We start from the raw sequence: 26,573 nt of genomic DNA on the forward strand, positions 1-26,573 counted from the left end.
ATTGTAGTTAAAAAGGTTTACTTACATCGTGCTGGATTTGACATTTTATGAAAAAGGCTTTACCACCGGTGGTGTGGTTGTATATAATTCAAGAATCAGCGTGTTTTTGTTTTGATTTGTATTTTGTGTAAATAATTACCTGGTTCTGATCAACTGCATCGAGGAAAGTCACACACGAATTATTTTGCATACTTTTTAAAACCAATTCGATCTTTACAAAGTGCGACATGATGATTTTTTCTTATCGTGAACAACATTACTTTCTATCGTTTTCGATAAATATCCGTGAACTATATGGCAATGCATACATTACGAAAGGCTATAGTTTACACTAATGTTAACATCAAGAAAAAAAATGTTTATTTGTAAAAATCAATTTTTAAGAATTATTTTCAGAAGATTTAAAGAAGTCAAACGGACTATAGTATGGTCATTCGAAAAATGTAATTCAATTAAGTCATTCAACGGAGCCATTATAAATGAATGTGATATGTATTTAGTGCTGTGTAAGTGATATTCTTTCCCCTTCCCCCACACATAAAGATCTGTCTGTAGTATGTGAGGACCTGTTTTGATCCTCTTCCCCATCCCCTCCTCCCCACCTCCATTTAGTTTTTTTTTATTTTGGCCTATGACCTCTTTTTTTCGTCAGCATACTTTTAATTCGAAAGCGAATAAAGGAATAAAAACAAAGTAAAAAAAGGAATTCTATTTTACTATTTTTAAAGGGGTATTGATTATTTGTCAAAATGAACACGAGCTGGGGCTATTAGTAATATACTATACATTTAGTCGTGAAAATCATGTGTGACCCTTTTTTGTACCGACCCCTAATGTTTACTGCTCATGGTTACTACAAAAAAAACGTTATTTGTAAATTTTGGTTAGATTGACTAATCATATATTGATGAATATTAACAGTATTTTGTGGCAAACCTGAATGGCAAACTTCAGTGTTCTTAATCCCAATCATATAAGACTGAGCATATATTACATAATATAAACATTTGAACAACAGAGAGGATCCAGGTTAATAGGGCGCAACACCAGGAATGTTGCCGAGCGGAGCGAAGCGAACACATTTTGAACGTTTCAATGGCAAAAACAAAGAAGATATTTTCCAGATTTCTAGGAGAAGAACACGTCCTATGTGCGATATTTTCTAAGGTTTTTCTAAAATAAGAAGATATTATGAAGCATTTTAGGCCATTATAATAATCTATCAAATAGCATCCTGCAGAAGTGCATAAGACTATTAGTCTGTCAGATATTAGTAGTTATTTTTCATCTCATCTTACATACTAATATTTGTTTACAACTACAAAAACTGCCCAAAATAGCCTCATGCTGAGATCTTTTGATGATTAAATATATTTAGTCACTGCAATATTCAAAAAGATATCATTTTACCAATACAAGAAGATCATTCTGTGTCAAATATGTCGATGTTATGTCTTTAACATTAGAAATTATATAGTGACATATATGTGATGTCTGCATTAAAGTGTCTAAACTATACATTTGTATCAATAATTTTAATTTCCTTTTTAAAGGTCGATAAATTGTTCTATTTTAGCACTTATCATACCTCTCTTATTTAAATATATCTATTGAGTTCATATTATTAATAATATAGGACATTTAGATTTAACCAGGGAATTTCAAAAAGGAGAACGATTGTACCTCCATGAAGAGAACGGGATAAGCTGCAAAATATACTGTTGAACAATTATTTTTATTTTGTCTTAGTTGGTCAGCCGTTATTTCTACTGACATTACGAAAAGAAGAAGAGCACGGGCATTCCCGACGGATACCCCTAAGGGATCCAAAAGGGGCCGATATTCATTCGTTGTTAAATATAGAGCTATTTATATTTGTATATAATGTTCTTATTTAATTTATATACAGGAGTGTGCTCCTTACGCAGAAACTGCTCCAACAGAGTTATGAGGAGGAAGGATTAAAAGTGACACCCCGTAAATTGTATGGATACCATCACGTATTGGTTGATCTATACGATGTATCTGTATCTAAACTAACTAATGACATTTTTACAATGTCCTAGATTGTGGTTTAACATCTATGTCGTCTGTCTGCTAAGTACCGAACGTGACCTATTCCCGAATATGACTGTTATACCGAGTGTGAATTTGCATTGCTAAACGACGTGTCTCGGTATTTTGTACATCCAACATACATGTATTTATTTTTAATGTTTCTGTTATGGTTTCGGTTGGATAATATGTTATGTCTTACCGTTTGTAGTCCAAATAATTATAAAACAGCCTTTCAATACCATCATTGTCATGAAAATTGTTTGGACTGGTATTGTGAAAATAATTGTATAAAGTTTGAAATTGCATGTTCGTTACGTAAGTGCGTCACTGTTTGTGATGTCCTGTGGTGTCTGTCGTTGATGGAAGATGTTCGTTGTTGTTCTGCAGTTTGCATGTTGTGTCGACTAATATATTATTTGTTTGTGCGTTTCTCTGTGATGAGTGTTCTTGCGTGTGTGTGCTGTATTTTTGTCACGTAGTGTTGTCATTTTAGCAATATTTTTTAACATTGTCATATAAGCGGGAGGTTTGGCTAGCCATAAAACGAGGTTCAATCCACCATGTTTTCTGAAAATGTCCTGTACCAAGTCAGGAATATGGCAATTGTTATCAAATAGTTCGTTTTTATGTATGTTGGCGTTTGTTTTTGTAGCACTTCAGTATTCCTGTAGTTCCTTTGTTTTCCTCTTATAGTTGCTGTGTTTCCCTCGGTTTTAGTTTATAAAGCGGATTTGTTTTCTCCCCATCGATTTATGACTTTTGAACACCGGTATACTACTGTTGCCTTTATTAATCATGGGTTTATTAAAACCAAAATATTCTAAAGTATGATGCATAAAATTCCATTCTTATGTATCGAAAGCTTTCGAAAAATATATAAATGGTATAGCACCTTCTATATCAAACTTTTCTGCGTAATCTATTACATCTTGTATTTGGCGTAGATTAAATTCTACGAATCTGTTTTTGATGTATCCTGTTTGATCAAAATTAATGATTAGATTTAGATTTTATTTTACTCTTAAAGCTAAAGTGTAGGAAAATTTTATAATCACTTTTTTATAGTGATACTTGTCTGTAATTTGCAAGTCTCAATGGAACATTTTTCTTCTAAATTAGATTCAGTAAACGTTGTCGTTGCAAAAATGGCAGTTGTTTATTTTCACAGCTAAGTTTAAAACATCTTACAAGTAGAGGTCCAAGAAGTCCCCAATTTTTTTTTTTTTATAAAAGTTCATGCTTATCCCGTCTATTCTTTGACTTTTGATAGGTTTAAATTATTTACAGCAATAGTAAATTTTTCTAGCATGACGTATCCATCACAAGATTTACTTTCCCTTTCTGATATTTTGTAATTGATTGTTGTTTCAGTGATGTTATTTTTAACATCTATATCCGGTTTTTGTTAAGTTTCGTATAAATAATAATAAAAATCCCTTGCAAGCTTTATTATTTCATCTTGATTTGTTACTATTTCACTTTTATTGTTTTTCAGTGTAAGTATTGTCTTTTTCGTTTTTTTAGATTTTTCAAGTCCTAGGAAATACGCGGTTTTTTGTTTTTCCTTTTTCTACCCATTTTTATCCTTATCCATGACACTACTGAACCAAACCATGACACCCAATTTTTAGTAATCTTAATTTGTGTGAAAAAATAACTTTTTTTCGATATAATTGACGGTAGTTTTATATTATAACGAAATATGTCATGTAACAAACAGAAGACAAATCACTTTTTAATTCATGAGAAACGAAAAAGCAGCTTTTAAATTTTGACATAAGCAAGCATATTCTGCGTCAAATTATCAACTAATCAACAAATTTAAATGTACTAACATATTAGCTATAAATGAAAGATACTTACCAACTTGAATTTATATTCATAAGTTCCTTTAGCAAAATATCTGAATGTTTATATACTGTCATTGATTGTCATCAAAACACTTAACACAATCATGCTCAACTTAAACAAAATATGAAAAATCAATGTACTAAACTTATTTAGATTTTTCTTTTCTTTTTAAATTAAATTTTGAAAGAATCGGACTGTTGTGATGTTTTTTTTTTGTCTTGGTTGAATGATAAAACGTATTCGTATTCTTCAAATTCCGGTTTGAAAAGATTGAACACATTAGTAGATTTATTTCTTTGGTTTGATACATAATAAGATTTGTAGATTTCAAATCCTATAATTGTCAAAATTACATATTCATAAAACTTATTTGCGTAATCTATTACATCTTGTATTTGGCGTAGATTAAATTCTACGAATCTGTTTTTGATGTATCCTGTTTGATCAAAAATAATGATTAGATTTAGATTTTATTTTACTCTTAAAGCTAAAGTGTACGAAATTTTTGTAATCACTTTTTTATAGTGATACTTGTCTGTAATTTGCAAGTCTCAATGGATCATTTTTCTTATAAATTAGATTCAGTAAACGTTGTCGTTGCAAAAATGGCAGTTGTTTATTTTCACAGCTAAGTTTAAAAAATCTTACAAGTAGAGGTCCCCAATTTTTTTTTATAAAAATTAATGCTTATCCCGTCTATTCTTTTACTTTGATAGGTTTAAATTATTTACAGCAATAGTAAATTTTTCTAGCATGACGTATCCATCACAAGATTTACTTTCCTGTTCTTGTATTTTGTATTTGAGTGTTGTTTCAGTAATGTAATTTTTAACATCTATATCCGGTTTTTGTTAAGTTTCGTATAAATAATAATAACAATCCCTTGCAAGCTTTATTATTTCATCTTGATCTGTTACTATTTCACTTTTATCATTTTTCAACTTAAGTATTGTCTTTTTCGTTTTTTTAGATTTTTCAAGTCCTAGGAAATACGCGTTTTTTGTTTCCTTTTTCTACCCACTTTTATCCTAATCTTATTTGTTTAGCTTTGTATTCATATTGTTTTTCTAGCTCTTTTTCTAATGTGGATATTTTTTCTTTTAGAAAATCATTTTCCTCCTATTTTGTTTTCTCATATAATATTTTTAGTTATGATTCTAAATCACGTATTTATTTTCTTCTATTTTTTGCTTTAAATCTACTACTAGTATACTTAAATCCATATCACTCTATTTTTTATTTGAGGGCGTCCCAATGAAGTCTTGAATCTACTTCATTTTTCTATCTCTTTACTATGTTTATTGTATTATTTTACTCTTAAAGCTAAAGTGTAGGAAATTTTTATAATCCCTTTTTGATAGTGATACTTGTCTGTAATTTGCAAGTCTCAATGGATCATTTTTCTTATAAATTAGATTCATACTCTTGCTCGTCGAGAATACCGTTCTTAGTTTTCCAGTATCCCGGGCCTCTAGTTCCAGTTGAGACAAATTGTAATTGTATGGAAACTGCTTGATGGTCTGTGCTTTTAATAATAATAAGTTTAATGTCACACGACGTCACGTTCAAAACGAAATCTTTTCTGATCAAGAACATCTCAATTCGACTAGATTGGACTGGATTTTTTCAAAATAAAATGTATAATTTTACCAGAAGCTACGATGATCTGAATTGTAAATCAACAAATGTTGTCTACGGATTAGAGTGTAACCTTTACGGATTGGTATATGTCGATGAAACGAAAGGAAGGCTAAATAAAGAATTTGCGGTAATAGATCAGATATCAACAACAATGCAAGCGACATTTGTTACCAGCATTTTAACCACCCTAATAGTTCAATCCTTTCTATGCAAGTTCGCTTCATCGAAAAAAGTATACCACAGGACTAACAATCCTCATCTTACAACACCTCTCCGTAAACAAAAAAATGACTACTGGATTCGACAATTGGAAACTGCGACACCATCTGGTTGCAATGACAAAATTGATGGTATATGTATTCTATCTGGTCCTTTCTGTAGCTCGGTGAATGTGATGAACATTTTTAACTCTACTCCTCGACGTAGACGCAGTCGAGGTCATCGTCATTAAACATCATCTACTCTCCATGATGTCTCTATTAATGACCTGCTGCCATTTATACAATAGCCGTTAGGTATGCATCACATTTCTACGAAGCTTTATTCATTACCCCTTTCAAAACTTATGTTTGGAAACCACTGTTACAAATCATCATTCAAACAAATACAAACTTACAGCTATCATTTCGGATATTGCAAGTCACAAACTTTTCAAACCAGTTCGCATTGGAAAAGATGAAAAGGAGAAAAGATCTTTTCTTAAACTTTTCTTTGCAAACAAAGGTCTCGATGCCATCAACTTAGGTAATATCCTTCATCATAAATCAGTTCACTCGAAAATACCTCCCTATTTTAAAGATTACTCTGTACCTATCATTTCTTATATCTATACCAAACCAATTGCATTAAAATTTTCAATTACAAACACGTGTTGCAGGATCTCAAAATTGACGACTCCAAGTCTTCACCTCCTGATTGCACCTGCTCTAGTTCCCCCTATTTATATATAACCAGGCTAGCCACGCTATTACTGGTGACCTAAACATTGTCAATCACACTCCTCGGCGAAATGTGTTATCCAAAGGCCCGAAATATAGAAAGCTTTAATCCATCAATTGGAAACTCAACTTCATACGGATTCAGTCGAGAATTGTGTCAGTCAACGGGTGAAACGCGAGCAAGAAGACGTAAATACTCTTTCCGAATGGATTAAGGCTGTGAGGTCGTTGATACAAATGAGAATTAAGAAACTGAATGGATCTATGAATATATATATATCAATGCTATAGCAATCATCCTGCAAAAAAACTTGATCTACCATAATGACAAATATGTCGTTGTCCCACAGATAAAGCCCAAACAACATCGTTTGTGTGTGTAAATCACATAACATAAACTGCTTGATAAATGAATTAGGTATTGAAAATTCACTTGGAAACTCAACATATACCCCCATGACATTTACCAAAAAGGAAATCCTGGATAAACACAGGTCTGTTCTACATTTGTATGTTCCTTTTGAATTTCAACCAAAGATGAAGAACTGGATCTTCCATCATTGTATTGGCTACCTCATCTACATAAGTGTTCTTACAAACAACGTTATATTGCTGGGTCTTCAAAGTGCTCCACGAAACCATCAAAGAGTTGGTCCTGCTTTGTTTCATAAAAAAGAATGGCCAACACAGATACAAGTATTTTGTCTTAGGGAGGGATAAATCCTATTTTGTAAATAAATACTCTGATTCAAAAAAAAATGGATCGGAAACTGACATTACCAAGATGCTTATTTCCTGATTGACAACATATTTGTTACGTTTGGAGGACGTTTTTTCAACAAACAATAGTCATTCCCATTGAAACCAACTGTGCCCCTTTTCTTGCTGACTTGTTCTTTTATTCATATCAGACTGATTTCATACAGGAACTTCTTAGAAAGAAAGAAAAGAAGTTAGCAGTATCCTTTAACTTTACTTTCCGCTATAAAGATGATGTTCTTTCACTAAATAATCCATAGTCTGGTGACTATGTTGAACGCATCTATCCCATCGAACTTGATATAAAGGATACAACAGATACAGTTACGTCTCCCTCATGTCTTGTCTTACATCTATAAATTAACAATGAGGGTCGGTTGAAAACAAAACTTTACGAAAAAAGAGATGATTTCAGCTTTTCAATTGTGAACTTTCAATTTCTATGTAGCACCATTCCAGCCTGCATATCGAGTATATATCTTTCAGATAAAACGATATTCCAGGGCTTGTATTTCCTATCATAAAATTGAGATGGGAAATGGAGAATGTGTCAAAGAGACAAAAACCCGACCAAAGAGCAGAAAACAGCCGAAGGCCACCAATGGGTCTTCAACACAGCTAGAAAATCAGCTGGCCCCTAAACAAAAATCGTTCGCCTCTCTTTTTTGTCTCCATGTATATTGGACCTCTTAGGGGTTTATATGTCCCCATTTATCTATTAATTCGTTTGATTTTATTAAATATTTTAGGCTTACTCTTTAACGATTATTAAAATTTTTACTATCTACATTTTTAAGGGCATCATTAATTTTGTCAATATACAATAACTACATTTTGCCGCATAATGATCTATCGTTAGCGTTCTTATGTTGTACTGTTACCAGGTTAGGGGAGGGTTGGGATCCCGCTAACATGTTTAACCCCGCCACATTCTGTATGTATGTGCCTGTCCCAAGTCAGGAGCCTGTAATTCAGTGGTTGTCGTTTGTTTATGTGTTACATATTTGTTATTCGTTCATTTTTTGTACATAAATTAGGCCGTTAGTTTCCTCGTTTGAATTGTTTTACGTTGTCATTTCGGGGTCTTTTATAGCTGACTGTTCGGTATGGGTTTTGCTCGTTGTTGAAGGCCGTACGGTGACCTATAGTTGTTAATTTCTGTGTCATTTGGTCTCTTAAGGCAATCTCATTGGCAATCATACCACATCTTCTTTTTTATATAAAGAACAAATGTGAAATGCAAAGAGGTAAGAATTTTAAAAAAAACTATTAACTAAAAAACTATCCGCAAAGTCAAAATGTAGACAATAATGGATGAATAAGAGTTCAATGACAATATTGATTGTGGAAATAACTTGCTTAAATTTGTAAACCAAGGACTACATAGTTAAACATTTGAAAGTATACTTAGTGAAAAACCTTCAAAATTGAAAATGAATCAATCAAAAGCAGCAAAAAGGATGCATCAAACCGCTTTTTTATGTCACTTGTGTTAAAGCTATAATTTTGAATTGTGTAGTGTGAAAACTGGATGAGGGACATTAAACAATTGTATAGATGATGAAAATGACGAAATAAAAGTTGAATTCCGTCGGTAACCATTCTGATTAAAAGTTATTTCAAAACACAATCGTTCATTTAAAGACAAAAAATCCGTTAAACTATGTAATTCATATTGCCTTATTATCATCATTAAAACGGAGAATTACATTAGCTCCTAGGTACACTAATATTCAATCTTTTTTGGATATCGATAAAAGAAAAGAAAAACATCATAGTTATTTTGTGAAAAACCACACTGAATCTACCAGAAAATATACTGAAGATGATATTATCAAAATGCTGGACTTTTTGATCGACAATATATTTGTTGAGTTTGGAGGATTTATATTTCAACAGACAGTCGGTATTCCAATGGGAACTAATAGTGCACCCCTACTGGCCGATTTGTTTTTGTACTCGTATGAAGCAGAATTTATTCAGAACATTCTAGAGACAAAAAGAAAAAGCACCTTGCGAAATTCTTTAATTTTACTTTCCAATATATTGATGATGTTCTATCATTGAATAACCCATATTTCAGCCAATACTTACATCTCATATATCCCAGTGAACTTGAAATTAAGGATACTACTGATACTAGAAGGACTGCTTCATACCTTGATCTTTTCCTCAATATTGACACAGATGGACGACTTCACACGAAAATCTATGATAAACGGGACGATTTCAATTTCCCAATTATCAATTTCCCATTTCTCAGCAGTAACATACCCTCTGCCTCTTCGTATGGTGTTTACATATCTCAATTCATACGTTATTCTCGTGATTGTTCACACTATACGGACTTCATATACAGGAGTGTGCTCCTTACGCAGAAACTGCTCCAACAAAGTTATGAGGAGGACAGATTAAAAATGACACTCCGTAAATTTTACGGACACCATCACGAATTGGTTGATCCATACGATGTGTCTTTGTCCAAACTAACTAAGGACATTTTACCACGTGTTAGATTGTGGTTTGTCATTACGTCGTCTGATCTTTTAATTACCGAACGTGACTTATTCCCGATTGTGACTGTTTTGCTGAGTGTGAAACCGCATTGCTTTAAGACGTATCACGGTACTTTTCTATCCTAAATTCATGTATTTAATTTTGATGTTATATTTGTTATTCTCGTCGGATTTTGTCAAATGTCTTAACGTCTTTTCTGTTATATTCGTGTGTTATGGTAAATATAATTAATCACCCCTTTCATTTATTAGATTTAAGTTTGGTTCAACGAAATTTATACGATATATTTGGTTTACAGTTTGATTTTGAAAAAGAAACACCGACATAGCTAGATAATACAATTAATTATCTAATTACTACCACAATTTGATATTAATAAGTATTGTAATTTTCATCGTTATTAATAAATGTAATGTCAGTATTACAAAATTTATCTTGAATCAATCCTAATCCTATCTTATTTTTGGGAAATATTTTTACAAATTCAAATGTGACGTCACTTTGTGTGTTTTTTTTTAGAATTTAAAATGTGAAGTCACTTTGTGCGTTGAGGCTTTGGCTAACTCGGCTGTGTTGGATTAAATTGTATTATGTAATGTATCCGTTTTTATTATTCAGCTTTGTACTTGTTTTGGCTTTCAAACTGTTTTCATCTGAGTGTCAATGGTTGGTCTTGTGTGGACGGGACGCACGTCTGGCGTATTGAATTTTAAGCCTAGTACCTTTTGTTAGCTATTATTCGTGTGTTTCGTTGTCCTATATGTCCTCCCATTTATTTGTATTGTGGTCCTGTCATGTGATGTTGTCGTTTTGGTGTTGTGTTTGACGTTGCCATAAAAGCGGGAGGTTTGGCATGCCACAAAACCAGGTTCAACCCACCATTTTTTTCTTAAAATGTTCTGTACCAAGTCAGGAAAATGGCCATTGTTATATTATAGTTCGTTTCTGTGTGTGTTACATTTTAATGTTGTGTTTTTGTTGTGCCGTTGTTCTCCTCTTATATTTGATGCGTTTCCCTCAGTTTTAGTTTGTAACCCGGATTTGTTTTTATCTCTATCGATTTATGAGTTTCGAACAGCGGTATACTACTGTTGCCTTTATTTATGTAAAATCTAAACGTCTATCTATACGCATTCCCTCAAATTTCTCTCATGGTCCTTAGTATGATATAATTTCCCGAAATCCTAATTATTTTTCAAAAAAAAGTTTTCGAACACGCTGTTTTTAATATTATTTAAATTAAAAAAGTGGCTGTTCATCTTTTGTGCATATTTATTTTGTTGGATGGGGACGGGGTAGGGGACTTATCAATTTTGGTCTGGCTGCATAGATAAACTGTGATATCTGCTAACCCTTCCAGAGCGCCTGAGATCATCCCGGGTTTTGATCGGGGTTTGTGTTGCTCAGTTTTTAGCTTTCTATGTTGTGTCATGTGCTCTGTTGTTTGTCTTTTAGTCTTTTTGTCGTTTTTCGTTTTTTTATCATGGCATTGTCAGTTTGTTTTCGACTTGCGAGTTTTACTTTACCTTTGGTTTCTTTCGCCTCTCTTTTTCAAAGCTCTTATATACGGAAGTTGTCACTGCACTCCTTGTCTTATAAAGAAGGAAATGATGACATTTATATATACCATATTTCTTTTTTTTCATCTTAACTAAGTTGGATGAGTGGTCGGGGGCGCCAAGGCTCCGTATTGAAGACCGTACTTTGACCTATAATGGTTTACTTTTATAAATTTTGACTTGGATGGAGGGTTTTCTCATTGGCACTCATACCACATCTTTTTATATCTATTAGTAAAGAATCGTCATATAAGGGCAATACATTCTGAATCATATGATGATTTTAGGGAAAACAGGATGTATCTAGGTAGATGTCCTTTACTTATCCACAATAAGTCAAATGACGGACTTGACTAAAACATGTGAAATTAACATTAAAAAGGAAACGGAAGATACTACGGGACATTCTAAACTTATAAGTCGAAAAAACTGACAACGCCATGACAATAACAAAATTGAAAAACTTAAGATTGAGCAACACAGCGATGAACTCATGTTCCCTGGAGGGGAAAACAGTTTCTACTACACATGATGCACCCATGATGTTATGCATGGTCAGTAATACATACGACATGTTGAGTTTTATCCCGTATTCTCTTCGCAGTATACAATAATCAGCATACAAAAGGACATGCGCTGCTAAAACTTATACCCCCGAAATTATTCATACTCTCTAATATGATTAAATATATACTAAAACGTAATTCAGAACTATAAAAAAAATGCTGTAAAAAAATGTACAAAATGTCTTGATGAATTAAAAATGTCAACATTATGTGTGTATCCATAACTGGACAACTTTGATTAACTATCGACATGACAACAACAAAAGTCAATGTCCGTTTTAACCCGTCATACTTATAAATTTAAACCGGTAGACAAGAAATTTCTGAATTTTGTTTGATCACATTGATCGATAAAAACATAGTTATTACAAATAAACCATTCAATTATAACCTGGTAATCAGTGAACGTCCTTCTGTTGCTGCCTTTCCTTGTTTTACTTTTCCTGTTGAGATTCATTTCAAACATTATGCATTCTGAGCTCATGTGTAATCAATCTCCAACAAAAGTTTTTAAAAAGGTCACATTCAAATGAGGTTGAATTATTTACTTGCAAGCCAATAATAATTTATCGATGATTTTGAACTTATTTTAGTGGCACAACTTTTCGGAACTGTAGGATGTTTAATGCTCCTCAAATTCGTATTCGGTCTGCCCTTTAACTGTTTCGGGCACTACTAACGTGATTGATGAGTCTTATGAAGAATTATAAGGCTTGTATCTTAGACTTATGTAAGTATTTTAAACAAAACGAAATCATGTTTCAAAGTGTTTTTGTAATCGTAGCTCATACTCCTTTAATTGTGTTGTGTTAGTTTCAGAGTATGTGATGAATTGAAGCAAATTATTTGTAAACTATTTTGTTTTCTATAAAAGTCCAAAACAGATTCAGATATATTTAATTTACATACTCCCTTATGTGTAAAAAATTACTTTTTAGCTAGTTTGACCTTTTGGGAAACGAGAATAGGAAACTTCATTTTCTATAAAACTACACACTGGGCAACACGAACCCCACAAACACTTGGGGTGATCTCGAGTGCTCCAGAAGGGTAAGCGTATTCTGCTTCACATGTTGCACCCGTTAAAGTTTCAGAAAGAACATCATGATAAAAAATGAATAAAATGTGCTTTGTTCAGGTGCATCTCAATAAATCAATGTTCCTGATATAATTTTTTAAGTCTTTAAATGTCTTCGTTTAAGATATCAATGTCTTCATAGAAATGGGAAGACTTGCGTGCGTCAGTAGTTCCTGAATAGTCGTACTATAAAACAGAGCAAAACACATTAAGTTATCAACAATTTTGTGAGCATTTGCGTGTAAACCTTATGTACTAATTGTTGAATTTTACATTGTACTCTCTATTATATTTGAACTCTTCACAGATAGTATGAGATGAAGTGGATATAGGGCATTAACAAGGGACAGGATTGCATACCCCTTATGAAGCCTGAAAAAAATTATATTATACTTGAGAGCTTTCAATTGAACGTTAATTACAGTTCTAATCTTCGTTTGTTATTTTCATGAGATTCGTGCACATATTGTTTTTTTTTTTTTTTTTTTGCTTATATCGGAAACAGTCTTACTTATTATCCTTCCTAAATAAAACTGTGTTTAATTTCAACTTCAACATTAATTCATGTATAAGGAAACGAAAATGTTTATGTGCCAATGATTTATTATTTAGGAAATTCTAAGTGTCATATAAGGCGCTAACGATACATTGAATCATTCGAAACAGGATCGGTGTCACTGGCGGATCAAAGAATGTCGACACTAGTAAACGATTTTTTTTTTCTGAAAAAGTCATGTTGATCTTAACATCACCTGAAACGACCGAACAATTAGTTGTTCATTCATGGTCAGTTTTTCAGTCCAGTTTATGAATTATTCGCCGCAATAAATTCAGTACTGTTCGGACCATTTTGCAGTCCATTCAGGACTGTATAGTACCTTTCTCAGACAATTCAGTTTGATGTTGATATGTACAAGTAGATAAAAATTTACTGAACAGTGTTAACATAAAAAATAACAGATCTGAATTGACTGCAGGCAAATTGCCTGAACAGTAGTGAAGTTACCTGATGATAGATGGAAAGACTGAAAATGACATTATAATTTATTGTTCAGTATTTTAAGACCTGTGCAGCTCTAAATGACCGTTTCATATCAAAATTGATATTCTAGTTCTACTATAACAAAGACATTCAACCCTAATGTTTATGAGGCTCTTTATTTAGTTTTCTTTGGTGTGTTTTGTGGATTGTTGCTTGTCATTATGTTTGTATTTTAATCTTCTTTTTTGCATTAGAACTATTGATGGAAGATAGTTATCATTTCTCAACATGCAATCAATTCCTGTAATACGCGTCTCATTAACCTGTAGTAGTTACTGAATTAATGAAGAGTAAAATTCCATTGCTACTCTCCAGTAAGCATTGCAAATAACGTCACTCATGGAGACGTAAATGTGTTAAAAGCGTTTTCTCATTTCGTGTTTTGCTATCATTTTATTAACGAAATTTATTTTGTTTTGGCTTCTAGTTTTCCAGCAAAAGGCATACTTGTATATTGTTTACAAAAACAAATATTGGAAGGTTATGTATATTCATAATCATTACAAATTTCCACTTCTACTAGTTTTAATGTCCATGTTTTTTTTTCAAAGGTGACTAGTACAGTTCAACATCAGAAATAACAGTTTACAAAGATGTATAAATAAGTTGCGTCAAAAAATCTTTTCTGGATAAACTTTCACAATTTATATAAGATATTTAACAACATATATACAGTAATTACTCATAAATTTATATATGACATATAAACAAGAAATGAATAAACGTTATTCACTTACTGTTGCATTGTATATGATAAGAGTACTGTACACGTGATCTGAATCAATTGTTTCATTACACTTTCCTTCCACTGAAAAAAAATATAACAATATATTTACCAAGGTAAAATGAGTAGAAAAGGGTGGTTTTAATCAGAACAGTTATTCTGAATATGTGCAGATATGACTCGTGCATATGAACATTAACAACACAGTATATCAATAGGAACAGTCTTATTATTTATAACTGATATAAACATGTTTCTTGTACAATATGATTAGAAAAAAGTCACTGCTTCAACAACAGCTTGTATCTGTGTTTTTTTCTTATATCTTTGTCTTAAACGAAAACCTATTTGATATATATACATAATGCCTAGGTCACACATTCACGGATCACCTTGCCGGTTCCACTTTGGAGTAAATCTCACAGATAATCCCGGAAATGCAGTTTCCTTAGTCCGATACGGATACGATACGGATGCACAACGGTATGACTACGGGTTTTTACGTATCTACCACGGGTAATGTAGGAAAGGGGTCATTTTGCGACATGAGTGAGACGGATTCTTACGGTACGACACGGTTTAATACGGAAATGACACGGTTTAATAAACAACGACACGTGTCGGGGCGTATGAAATGCGGATAAACAGTGGTTTGCTTTGCTACGACATGAGTAATGGTTAGTACGGATGAAAACGTTCTGATACGGAAGTACGAACCGCCACATTTTCTAAGCCGGAAATCATTTTAATTAAGCTTGTGATTTATCATTTATTTATGGCAGTGAATCGATGATCTTTTTTGTTTTGTTTAATAAATTATTTATCTGTCTTTCTGAACCAGGTGGTGTTCTCCGTAATCCTTGGACCAACGACATGTAGCAGTTCTTGACACATATTATGGACTATTCTTAAAAAATCACACCTGCTCTATGTCAACAAAATTTTTACAGTGTATTGTACTACTATTGGGACAAAAAGTATCAAAATTAAGAACAGTCTCCCAGCTAAAACTCAAAATACGGACAATTCTATGTTAAAAGGGTCTAAAATACAGTTTGACAGCTTCAGACATACTAATTTTTTACCCTTTTTAACTGAATCTAATCACTACTTAACATAAAGTTTCAGCACCAAATTTTTTTAAAATGTAATTTCATCCACTTACTTAATATTTCATGCATAAGATATCAAGAAATAAATTGGGAAAGCGTATGAAAAAAATTTGCAAGTTATACACTGTTCACACTAGAGACTATATTCGACCAAAGAACAATAACTGTGTCATCGGACCTACTGGCCATGGATAGGTCTTCGGAGAAGCCAGTCCCTAGTCGACCATTTCCTCTGCCTCCGGTCACCTCTGTGTCTGTCATCAAGAAGCTCGACCACTGCCCTGGCGTTTTGTGCCATATCAATATCCAGTTCCAGCCAATTAATTGCAAGCATCAGTTGTTGATTATTCATGTTGGATAATGTTATGTATACCTTTTAGCCAAGATACAGAATAAATAGGGAATATTTATACAAAAGCCCTATGTCTGTTTGTCGTAGACCCTAATATTCCGTATTTTGTCGTGTTGAAACGTAGTAAACCGTGACAGACTTTGAGAACCCTGGCTGATCCCTAGATATCCGTATTTCAACGTAATGAAATCGTATTGTACCCTTAATAAATACGTGATGTAACCGTATAAGTACATAGTTCTCCGGAAATAACCGTAGAAATCCTTCGGGTCTACGAATAAGTACGGATTAATACGATTTTGATAGGGACTGAAACGGATCAGAACGTTCTATTACTATTACGGTTTATAAGGATAAAGTACGGTTGTTTGATCCGTGGTCAAATTTTGCGCATGTTAAAAAATTGTCAAGGATATACAAGTACTACTACGTATGACTACGGCTACACTACGGCGATATACGGACTAATACAGATTGCCACGAATGATGCCAAATCGTATCCGTAGCTAATCCGGCTTCAAATCCGAGAATGTGTGACCTAGGCATAAGGATAGTTGCGTATCAGGCTGCTGCTAACCCAAACCTTGACTTCACCTGTTGTCATTGCTTCTGTGTAATAAACTGGTAAACCTTTTTCGACTGTATCCTTATTTCAAATGAAGGTAAATTTTCTTCTCTGACCTATCAACACTGTTGACCACAAGTTTAACTGTATGTGCTTGTCAGTACAACATTAAAATCAATGTGTATACCAAAATAAAACCACTACTTACAAACTGTCTTCTTGTCCGATTCGTATGTAATTGCGTCTTTGCTATCTTACATAGACTGAAAATACAAACATTATCATTATATTGTGTTTTATGTTATTCATGTGCTGTCTAACTGGCATATACTCTGATCAGGTTGGTTTTGATTAACCGAGGTAGGTAGTAGACAACTGATATCATATTTAGTTGTATTAACTAAGTTGTATTAACATGCACATACGTTTTACAGAACAACAAACGCGTTTGATGAGGAGGATCAATTAGGTAAACAGTTGACAAAAAACTGGCCAGTCAAATAAAAGACTTTTTGTTCAACTTTGCTTTATAACTCAGGTCAAATTTTGCGTGAAGGCTTTTATACTTATCGTTAAGAACAATACAAAAATACTACAGATGATTAAAACAAAAGCAGAGTAAGTCAAATTTTAAAATAAAATACATTTGATACGTACATATTAAAGCAAATGGTGTTTTTTCAGAATCAAAAGATAATGGATAAACAACACAAAGACAAAACAAAAAGAAGATGGAACGACGAACAACAAAAAACAACTAACAACACATTACATATCTGTTCACATAAATCTTCAGGAAAGAAATGTCGCTTAATGAACGTGCAAATTTAATCATTAAAACAAAGGATAAACAAGGACATAACTGGTGTTAACAACTTAGACAAAAAACACAGATATCTAAGGCACTTGGAGAACGATCATGTAAATCAAAATATACAACCATTCTGCTCTTCTAATAGTATAATTTTATACTCTTGTGGCTGAAAACCAATGAATTTCGGCGTCCGAGAATATTTATAGAGTTGTCATTATTCCTATAGATATGGAAACTGTCTTTTCATTAACTCGTTCACCAGGTTTAAGAAGTAGGTTGTCAATAAAGAATGTTGGTAACATTTAAAAACAGTTGTGTTTAAAATCAACTAATTGCTTTCAACAAAGCATTTTTTTATCCTTTCCTAACCAATATACATGTAACCTCTACGTAGCCAATGTTGTATTGATGATAGAACAAACATAGTTATTTGGAAAGACGTTTCGTGTAACGTAAGGCAGACTCACAAGTATCCTTGCTTGAAACGACACTTGGGTCAATTCGGTTTTCTATAAATTATATGAAGATGCTGTTTCCTGCTACTCAAAAGGAACATGAAGCATTGTGATTCCCCTCTTTTGTGAGTCTTGTGGGTGTATAATTTTTTACTCTCAATGTGAATAAGCAGTATATTATTCAGATATAGTTTATATTCACGCACACATGTATGGTTTTTGGAGATTTTTCTGTAGGACCAACAGCATATGTGTCACGAAGGTATGACAGATGCATAGGAACATTTGAGAGTTTGTAGATACATATGTCAAGTATTTTCAAAAAAGTGTTTATTATTCTTATTTGAAACAACGACCTCACATACCATCAAAAAGTATAATATATTCATAATTTTTCAGCCTGACTGAAAGAAAGCGTACAAACAAATGTCCTATTCTTGTAATGTATTGAAGAGTGCAATTAAATGTACAGATGTTTTTTTTTTTGTTTTTTGTTTTTTTTTAATTAAATTTGCAGTTATATGTTGATGTCGTATTTTAGAATCATTAAAGACTTGTTTTATTTGTATGCAACATATCTTTTTATTAAGCAAAGGCACACCAGAACAAAATCAATCAGCCCTACTACGGTTCCAATAATGACGGGAAGTAGATCAATATTCGTCTCCTCCATATTTTCTGTAATAATGAAAAAAACTTTTGATAGCAAGTGTGATATTTTTTTCCTTCATCCTTGGTCTCAAAGTTTTAAAATTTGAGTGTACCTGGTGAAAATGAAACCAAAAACTACGCAGTGGACGCATCAACATTGTTAATCATTATTGTTTTTTTTTTGGGAGGGGGGAAGGTCCAATTACTTCTCATTATTCGTGTTAGTATAGAAATAAGGAGATGTGGAATGATTGCCAATGAGACAGTAGCTATTTGATATATAATGTTGTTTTATTGTATTTCATAAAAAGGGTATTTTTGCATCCAAATTCTAGATGATTATTAAGGTGGAAAATCAACAGTAAACAACATCCATCGTATACACTTTGTAAAGAATAGAATATTTAAGTTGAATAATAAGTTACCAAGAAAATGTTGTTTTTATAAAGTAAAGAAATTTATAGTTCTATCGAAAGTATTTATAGTATATATATAGTCTTGTTATAATATATCAAGCTTAACAATACATTTAACGTAATTTGATATATCTATAGCTATTAAAAAGTAAAATCACAAAAATACTGAACTCCGAGGAAAGTTCAAAAAGGAAAGTCCCCAATCGGTGCATCGAAAGTAGGAAACAAATCTTTACTTTGGCTTCCAATATGTGAACACATTTTGTTTTTATAGTTTCAGACTTTTTTAGAAGTTACTGATTCATTTGTGCCAAACGTGTTTTCATCTATTTTGTAACATAAAAATCTATAAAAGCTCATGTCATTTTTCAAAATTCTATACATTTCGAAACAGCTCAGTCTCGATTCTACGTAAACTTCACCTCTCACGATCTTATTTTGATTGTATCTAAGTTTTATGTGATACTTAGTTCTGGTTTATATGCATACCTGGTTAAAAAACTTTGACGATTACCTGCGTCAAGTTTTTTTTCAGCAGTCTTGATCAATAATAATTATTACCTTGAATATACATGTACCATGCTATTTCCCGTCCATGATTTTAGACTTATTTGAAATTTTCGGTTTTTAATGCTTTTCAACTTTGTAGTTGGTTTGGCTCTCTAATAGTTTTTATTCGAGAGTCATTAGTTAATGGTATGTAGACGAAACCCGCGTTTGGTGTACACAATTATACGCCTGGTATCTTCGTTAAGATTGTATTTTGCCCCGACCCGTAAATTCACCAAAAATACAATATCACGTAGTTCATCTATCAATTCTCAGAGTTATTAAGCATCAAAATAATAGCTTTGCAGAAAATGTCAATGTCTGCCAGCCTAGATGATGCACAAATCCAACCTGAAGGTTGGCGAAATCAATATACCGTTATTTACACATCAGACCTTACTGGTTTCTGGAACTCTGGATACACCAAACCAGATACTTCATATTTGAGAAACAGGCAATATATGCCTTCAATTTTATAAGTTTTTCATACATTTTTGTATTATTCAAAATTATCAATCAATATGTGTTCTACAAGGATCGCCAATCTTTCACCTTTCATTTGATACCTTAATTACTACAATATGTATTTTACACAATTTGATATACAAACCTATGAGTAGGAAATATTTTGTTTTAAATGTGTACTACTTTCCACAGTATGTTCTTTTTTGACCGGGCCTTATTTGGTGGTGTTACATCTAATAAAGCAGGATCCAATTGTGATATGTTTAGTGGACAGTTGGGGTTTTTTTTCCTTTTGGCTCTAATATGATATGATAGCTTCTATTGATGTCTTTCACTATTTGATTGATATCTTCTAATCACCATTTTCTTTATAATAAGCATACCTTTTATTACAATCTAAATATATATAAACGCTGCAGCCTACACCAATAACGTTTCCGACACAACACACATATATACCAGTGTCATTCAGCTGGACGTTAAATATCGTCAAGTCTGGGTAAGAAATATTGCTCTTGCTGTACTTTTCTCTTTGAAAATCAAGAATAATTCTGGTACCATTTTTGAGCCAGTACAGTAATATTGCTTGCGGGTTTGAATCATATGAACAATTTAGTTTTATATCATTGCCGACTTTATCTTGGTAGTCGGTTTCTTCGCTGCTTACAAGAGGAACAACTGAAAAAATATGTGAAGAAATTGAACGTTTCATTAAGCAATATGACATGTATAAATTTATTAATTGTCAAATTGTTATGTTTATTCTCTATGTTGCTTCTCTATTCATAACTTTTCTCAAGAAAATCATGTTATTCGTTGCAATATATATGTTTTCATGTAATTTTTTAAATTTCATGGCAGAATTCCGTCCAAGATAAGCATACAGGAATTTAATTCTTCTTTGAAGTCATTGCATAAGAATATGAACATTTCCATACATCATATATCAGTAAATTAATAACAAAAAAAATACTCATAATTAAAAACTCAACTATCCAACTTTTATCTTATGTTTTAAAAATTTGCACCATTTATGGATTCTACGACCAGGACAAAATTGAAGTTTAAACGTTTCTGTAAAAGCAAAATCATAGTTTAGCATGAAGGTAGGGTCTGCCATTAAGCTGAACATTCGTTGGCTTGGTGACTCCACTATAATAGAAGTTATATACAGCAGGGCACAGAAAGTCGAATCAGTGCTATAAAGATGATACCTCCTATACTAAAGAAATATTTCTCCTACACCCTCGCTGAAATCATGGCTTGCAGCACACATATACAAACCTTCATCGTTCCTTTTTAAATTGGTTATCGTTAGTATTGGATGAAATATTGTTCCTGATCTTCTAAATTTACTACTTTCGGTAAAAATCTATGACAACACTTGTACTGGTACTCTCTCTTCCAAATTTTTTCGAATGTTTGGTGTCGATATTATTAAACCTTCCAGATTAACCGTGCTACCTATTCCAGCTACATTATTCCCAGACATACGAATGAATGGTTTACCTGTAAAACAAATTTGAGTATAACATGCTAGAAGTCATGGTGTACTGTGAGATTTTGAACACAGAATAACCAACATTCCATGGTGTTTAATTTATAAAACGGAAAACTTTAAATGGCATGATATTTTCAGAAATATATTTTCGACAAGAAGTAAAACTAGACAGAACTAAAATTGTCACTCAAGTTACTGTGAGACTACCTTGTTGGCATTCAGATTTTTTTGTATTATTTATTACGCATTTAGACCTCGTTCGACTGCATCTAAACCGAATATTGGTATGTGCTGTATTTATAATTTCACAGATACAATCATTTCAAAATAGTAAAATCCAGAAAAACCGCCTAATTCCGCATGCATCACATTAATGGTTGAAGGGATTTAAGGCAAAATTGACATTGGGAAACGTAATAAAAAGGATAGGAGTTAGAGAACAATAGTGGACAGTATAACATATCATATCAACCACCAACATTCGAACGAGGAAATAACATAATTTGTATAGCAGGATCAACGATACATCTAATTTGTTTTATATATATAATAAAAATGCTTTGGTTAGTGTTATAGGCCGTACGATGACCTTTGGTTGCTTATATCAACGCCATTGAATATGAAGTTGTTATCTTGTATTTGGTACGATGTTCTAGAGCTTTGTTTCTAGTTAGGTGTATTTCACATAGTTGATGCTTGAAAGGAATCCATTGAAATAAAGATACTTAATGGTAAAGGTGATGTAAAGCTTCAGAAATATTTAATGACGCAATCATTATTTCGTTGACCGTTTTGAAATATAGATCTATATCAATTATGACAATGTTAAATTTTCTTAACTTTATTACTATCATCCTTTTTTTTTTGCTTTCATCGATTTTAACTAATCAACCGATTTTTACAATTATATAGACACAACACGTCGGGCGTCATAAGAGGAACATAAACTGTTCACTTTTCCGAAGCAAATGAGTTACAAACCAGGTTTTTTTTGTTAACGTTCTGAATATTTCTGTGTTAGTTTAACTTTGAACAAACAAAAGTGCCAAACGACTTTGTGTACGTTATTAAAATACCAAAATTAATGACTAAACGGAACTGTTCCGAATAAAAAAATATACATCGTGATATATTGTGTTAATGTAAAGTTTATGTTTACTTGTTTATGACAAAATAGTTCTCTAACATTGCTAAAATGACTCCCAAATTATATTTTCCGGAACGTATGTGCTTGTTTCAGATGTTTACCAAAAATCTTCAAAGGACGAAATTTTGTTTAACGAACGACAACCCCGTTGGGTCAGGGTATCTGTAGCTATTGAGTTTTTAAAAAGTAAAAAGCTATTTAAAATATGAACTAAGTTTGATTGATTGTTTCACGACAATCACTGAATAATACAATGTATAAATACGATAACAATTGTACTTACTCCATGTAAACAGAAAAATATCCACTTACGTAGATCCAACTTCATTGTAAATAAAACACCGATAAGTACCATCATCAGAGGCTGTAATGTTATTTATACTTATAGAAGGTGTTTTTATATTACCACCGATGTATCTAAATGTACTGCCAAAAAAGGTTTTACCATTTCTTGACCAAATAACAGCTTTTAATGGAGGCACAGCTGTGACAATAGTGACCACCATTTCTGCGTTACTCCCAATTTGTGCATTGATAACTGTTTCATTTGCAATTATTACTGGAATATCTGCAATTAATATAGAAATTTAAATGAAGAAGCGAAAAGACCAAAGAGTATGGTAATGAATGCTTTTATTGTAAATTATCTGTGATATTTGTTCTTTTAATGATGTGTGCATACTCAGACCTTATAATATATATGGACTGCAATATATAAATAAGAAAATGTGATAGGATGACTAAAGATATGAACATAAAAGGTCAACGTACGGTTTTGAACAATGAGAAAACACATTAAGTATAACTAGTAATAAAAGGCCTCTTATGACAAAATGTGACAAAAATATTCTGTATTCAATGTTGAACTGTAAATATAATGGTTCTTACCAACTGTCTCGCCAGTTATTGAAAACATTATATAAATTAGTACTGGAAATATCCCAATCATAGTCAATCAGAATAATAAAGTATCAATGTTTCTCTTAAAGATAAAAAACGAACACGACTTTTCAGTTGAGAAACCAAATATAACAGAATTAAAAATAAGATAAAAACTGTGCCGTCCCAAGTCAGGAGCCTTTAACTCAGTGGTTGTCGTTTGCTGCTGTATATCATATTTTTTTTCGATCATTATATTGTACAGAAATCAGGCCATTAGTTTTATCTTTTGAATTTATTTACCATTGTCATTTCGGGTCCTTTTATAGCTGACTATGCGGTATGGTTTTACACATTGTTGAAGGCCATACGGTGACCTATACTTGTTCATTTCTGTGTCATTTTGTCTCTTCTGGAGAGTTGTGCTTTTGGCAATTATACCACATCTTCTTACTCTTAAAATACAATATTAACTGATTTTTACATTTTGTTCTTATGCGGTGTTGTTTACACCACTGTCCTAAGTCAGTATGTAGGGGAGGGGGAGATGGAGCACTCACAAACATGTTTAACCCTGCCACGCCCTTAATGTGACTGTCCCAAGTCATCAGCCTTTTGTTCAGTGGTTGTCGTGGGTTCATGTCTGTCTAATTTGCTTTTTATACATTGTTTTGTGAAAAATTATACCGTTAGTTTTTTCCTTTCAATTGTTTTACATTTTTCATGTCGGAACCTTTTACAGTAAATAATACGGTATGGTTTTTTTTCTATTTCACTGTTGAAGGCCTTACAATGACCTTCAATTACTTATATCTACTTCATATGAACTCTGGTGGATAGTTTTCTCATTGGCAATCATACCACATATCCTTATTTGTATATATCAATTATACTCCACGTCAACACAAATGTGCTGACTACCATAAAATCTACGACACATGCGGCTAATCGTACACACAAAAATAGAGACAAAACACTTATTTGATTTTTTATCTCTTGGGGACAATGTTATCGCAAAACAGATTGTGTGCATTGTGCTGTATCCGATGATGATAATCGCCTAAATGTTTAGAAAGTTATAAAGAAAGTGTCGGTTTTTTCAAACACTTTAACACAGTCGTTCCTACTTAAGAAGCGTTCTCGGTCACACTTGCAGCCAATGTACCAAATTTAAGAATATTTTGCCGAAAAAAAACTGTTTTTTCAATAATCTTAAATCGACCCGCCACCCCGATATACAATTGACTGTTTGTCACTTTCAGTGCTGAATTTGAAGAATATAATAATTTGAATTCTTTTTCGGAAAATCTCTCATAAAAAGAATGTACGGCGCATTGCAGAATATATGTAACAATTTATTTTCTGTACGGCGTTATGCCTGCAGATACATGTAATGCAATGTGAAGACTAACAAAAGTGCTTATTATTGATCTTAGAACGTGTAACTCCAAAATTAAACTCATAGTTTGGTTCATTATCTTTCACATTAGATTTTTTGTGTTTTCAAAAGAAAGAAACTGCTTTAAGTTGCTTTGTATTTTAACCTCAATGTATATGCATATTGACGTACAACATTCAACATTTTTCTGTAAACCGGAATTTGTGCCACTCAGTAAAGTCGTAATATGTAAAATCATAGGTACAATTTATTTAAGTTTCCAACTATTAACCAACAATTTGTTTCTTTAAGTTGAACACAGGCACTTTAGTCTGATTTTTTTTACCTATATACATTTATATAACCCAAGGTACTCTACTTGCACTTAAGTACATTGATACTAGGTCGATAATTTTCGTTATTTTCTATTCAACACCTGTATTTTACAATCAAACGTATTATATCGAATAAATAACCGTAAATCTACATTAATGTATGGCCATTTCATGACACGCCTGTCTTGCTATCGTGGCAGGCTTTCAAAAAATAGCCAACAATTTTGTGAATGTAGTATGTACATGTGTTTGTTCCCACAGCACTTCTAACTACATGTAGTTTTTATGGTTTTTCAGCAGCAACATCATATAAAACAATGTGTTTGGTTCGTTTTCTCACAACTTCTCGAACTATAGATGTATTATTATAAGAACATTTTTTTCTTAACTGTAGATAAGTGATAACTGGGCCCAATATATGCAAAATGTATTTGTCCTAGGTGGTAACTCTGTTTGCTTTTACCAATATATAAAAGCCCCAGATAATTGTTGAACTCATTGAAATTATGTACGTGGAGATGAATAGTCTGTGTACTTGATAGCAGTTGCATGCTGTTACGCAAAATGTTTGTCAATACGTCGATTTTCCTTCTTTTTTTCATTTGCATGACAAAATAGTTCAAAGACAACTAGCATAATATATTACACATTGTAACTGACATTTTCATTCGATGATTCGACATTTTGCATGATCCGAAAAATTACAACAATTTGTATGTTTATGAACCAAAGTTATTTCGGAAGAGAGATAAAGAAACAAGAGGTTCTAAAGAGACTGTCGTTCACCTCGGTCTATGTGCATATTCAACAAAGGACACTCTCCAACAATGTAGACAAGAATAGAGTTCATAACAAAACTTTCTTCTTTTTTTTTATTGTATTGCTGTTCGTTTTGTCTGTTTTTTTTTTTTAGTTTCTCATTATCTTGCTTGGTTTTTGCTCAAACACAAAAAAAGGTTAAACAAATCCTCATTTAAGGGCAATCACTCCTATAAAGAATGACAGTCTACTAACTATAATGGCAAAGTTGAACCTTTTTATAGATATCGCCTTGCTAATCATTTTTGTTAATAAAAGTTTCTATCTATCGGTTATATTTTTTAAGATATAAGACAAACACGCAAAAAAAGAGTAAAAATCGTCTTCAAAGGGCAATACCTCTAATAAAAAGACAATAGACGATTTCGACAATGGAACTTATTTGTAGATCTTATCTTCCTG

At 32.5% G+C, this 26,573-nt stretch overlaps 1 protein-coding gene across 1 annotated transcript in view; it reads left to right on the plus strand.

The window, feature by feature from the left end:
- The window catches only part of LOC127706693 (uncharacterized), a 34,996-nt gene extending 16,561 nt beyond the window's left edge, over positions 1-18,435 (plus strand). Inside the window, exon 3 of the mRNA XM_052211352.1 lies at positions 18,431-18,435. Coding sequence (XP_052067312.1) covers positions 18,431-18,435 — 5 coding nt within the window. The remainder of the gene's footprint in view (positions 1-18,430) is intronic.
- The last annotated feature ends 8,138 nt before the right edge of the window (positions 18,436-26,573 follow it).

Source organism: Mytilus californianus, unplaced genomic scaffold (genome assembly GCF_021869535.1).
Source record: "Mytilus californianus isolate M0D057914Y unplaced genomic scaffold, xbMytCali1.0.p SCAF_6, whole genome shotgun sequence".
Classification (NCBI taxonomy): domain Eukaryota; kingdom Metazoa; phylum Mollusca; class Bivalvia; order Mytilida; family Mytilidae; genus Mytilus; species Mytilus californianus.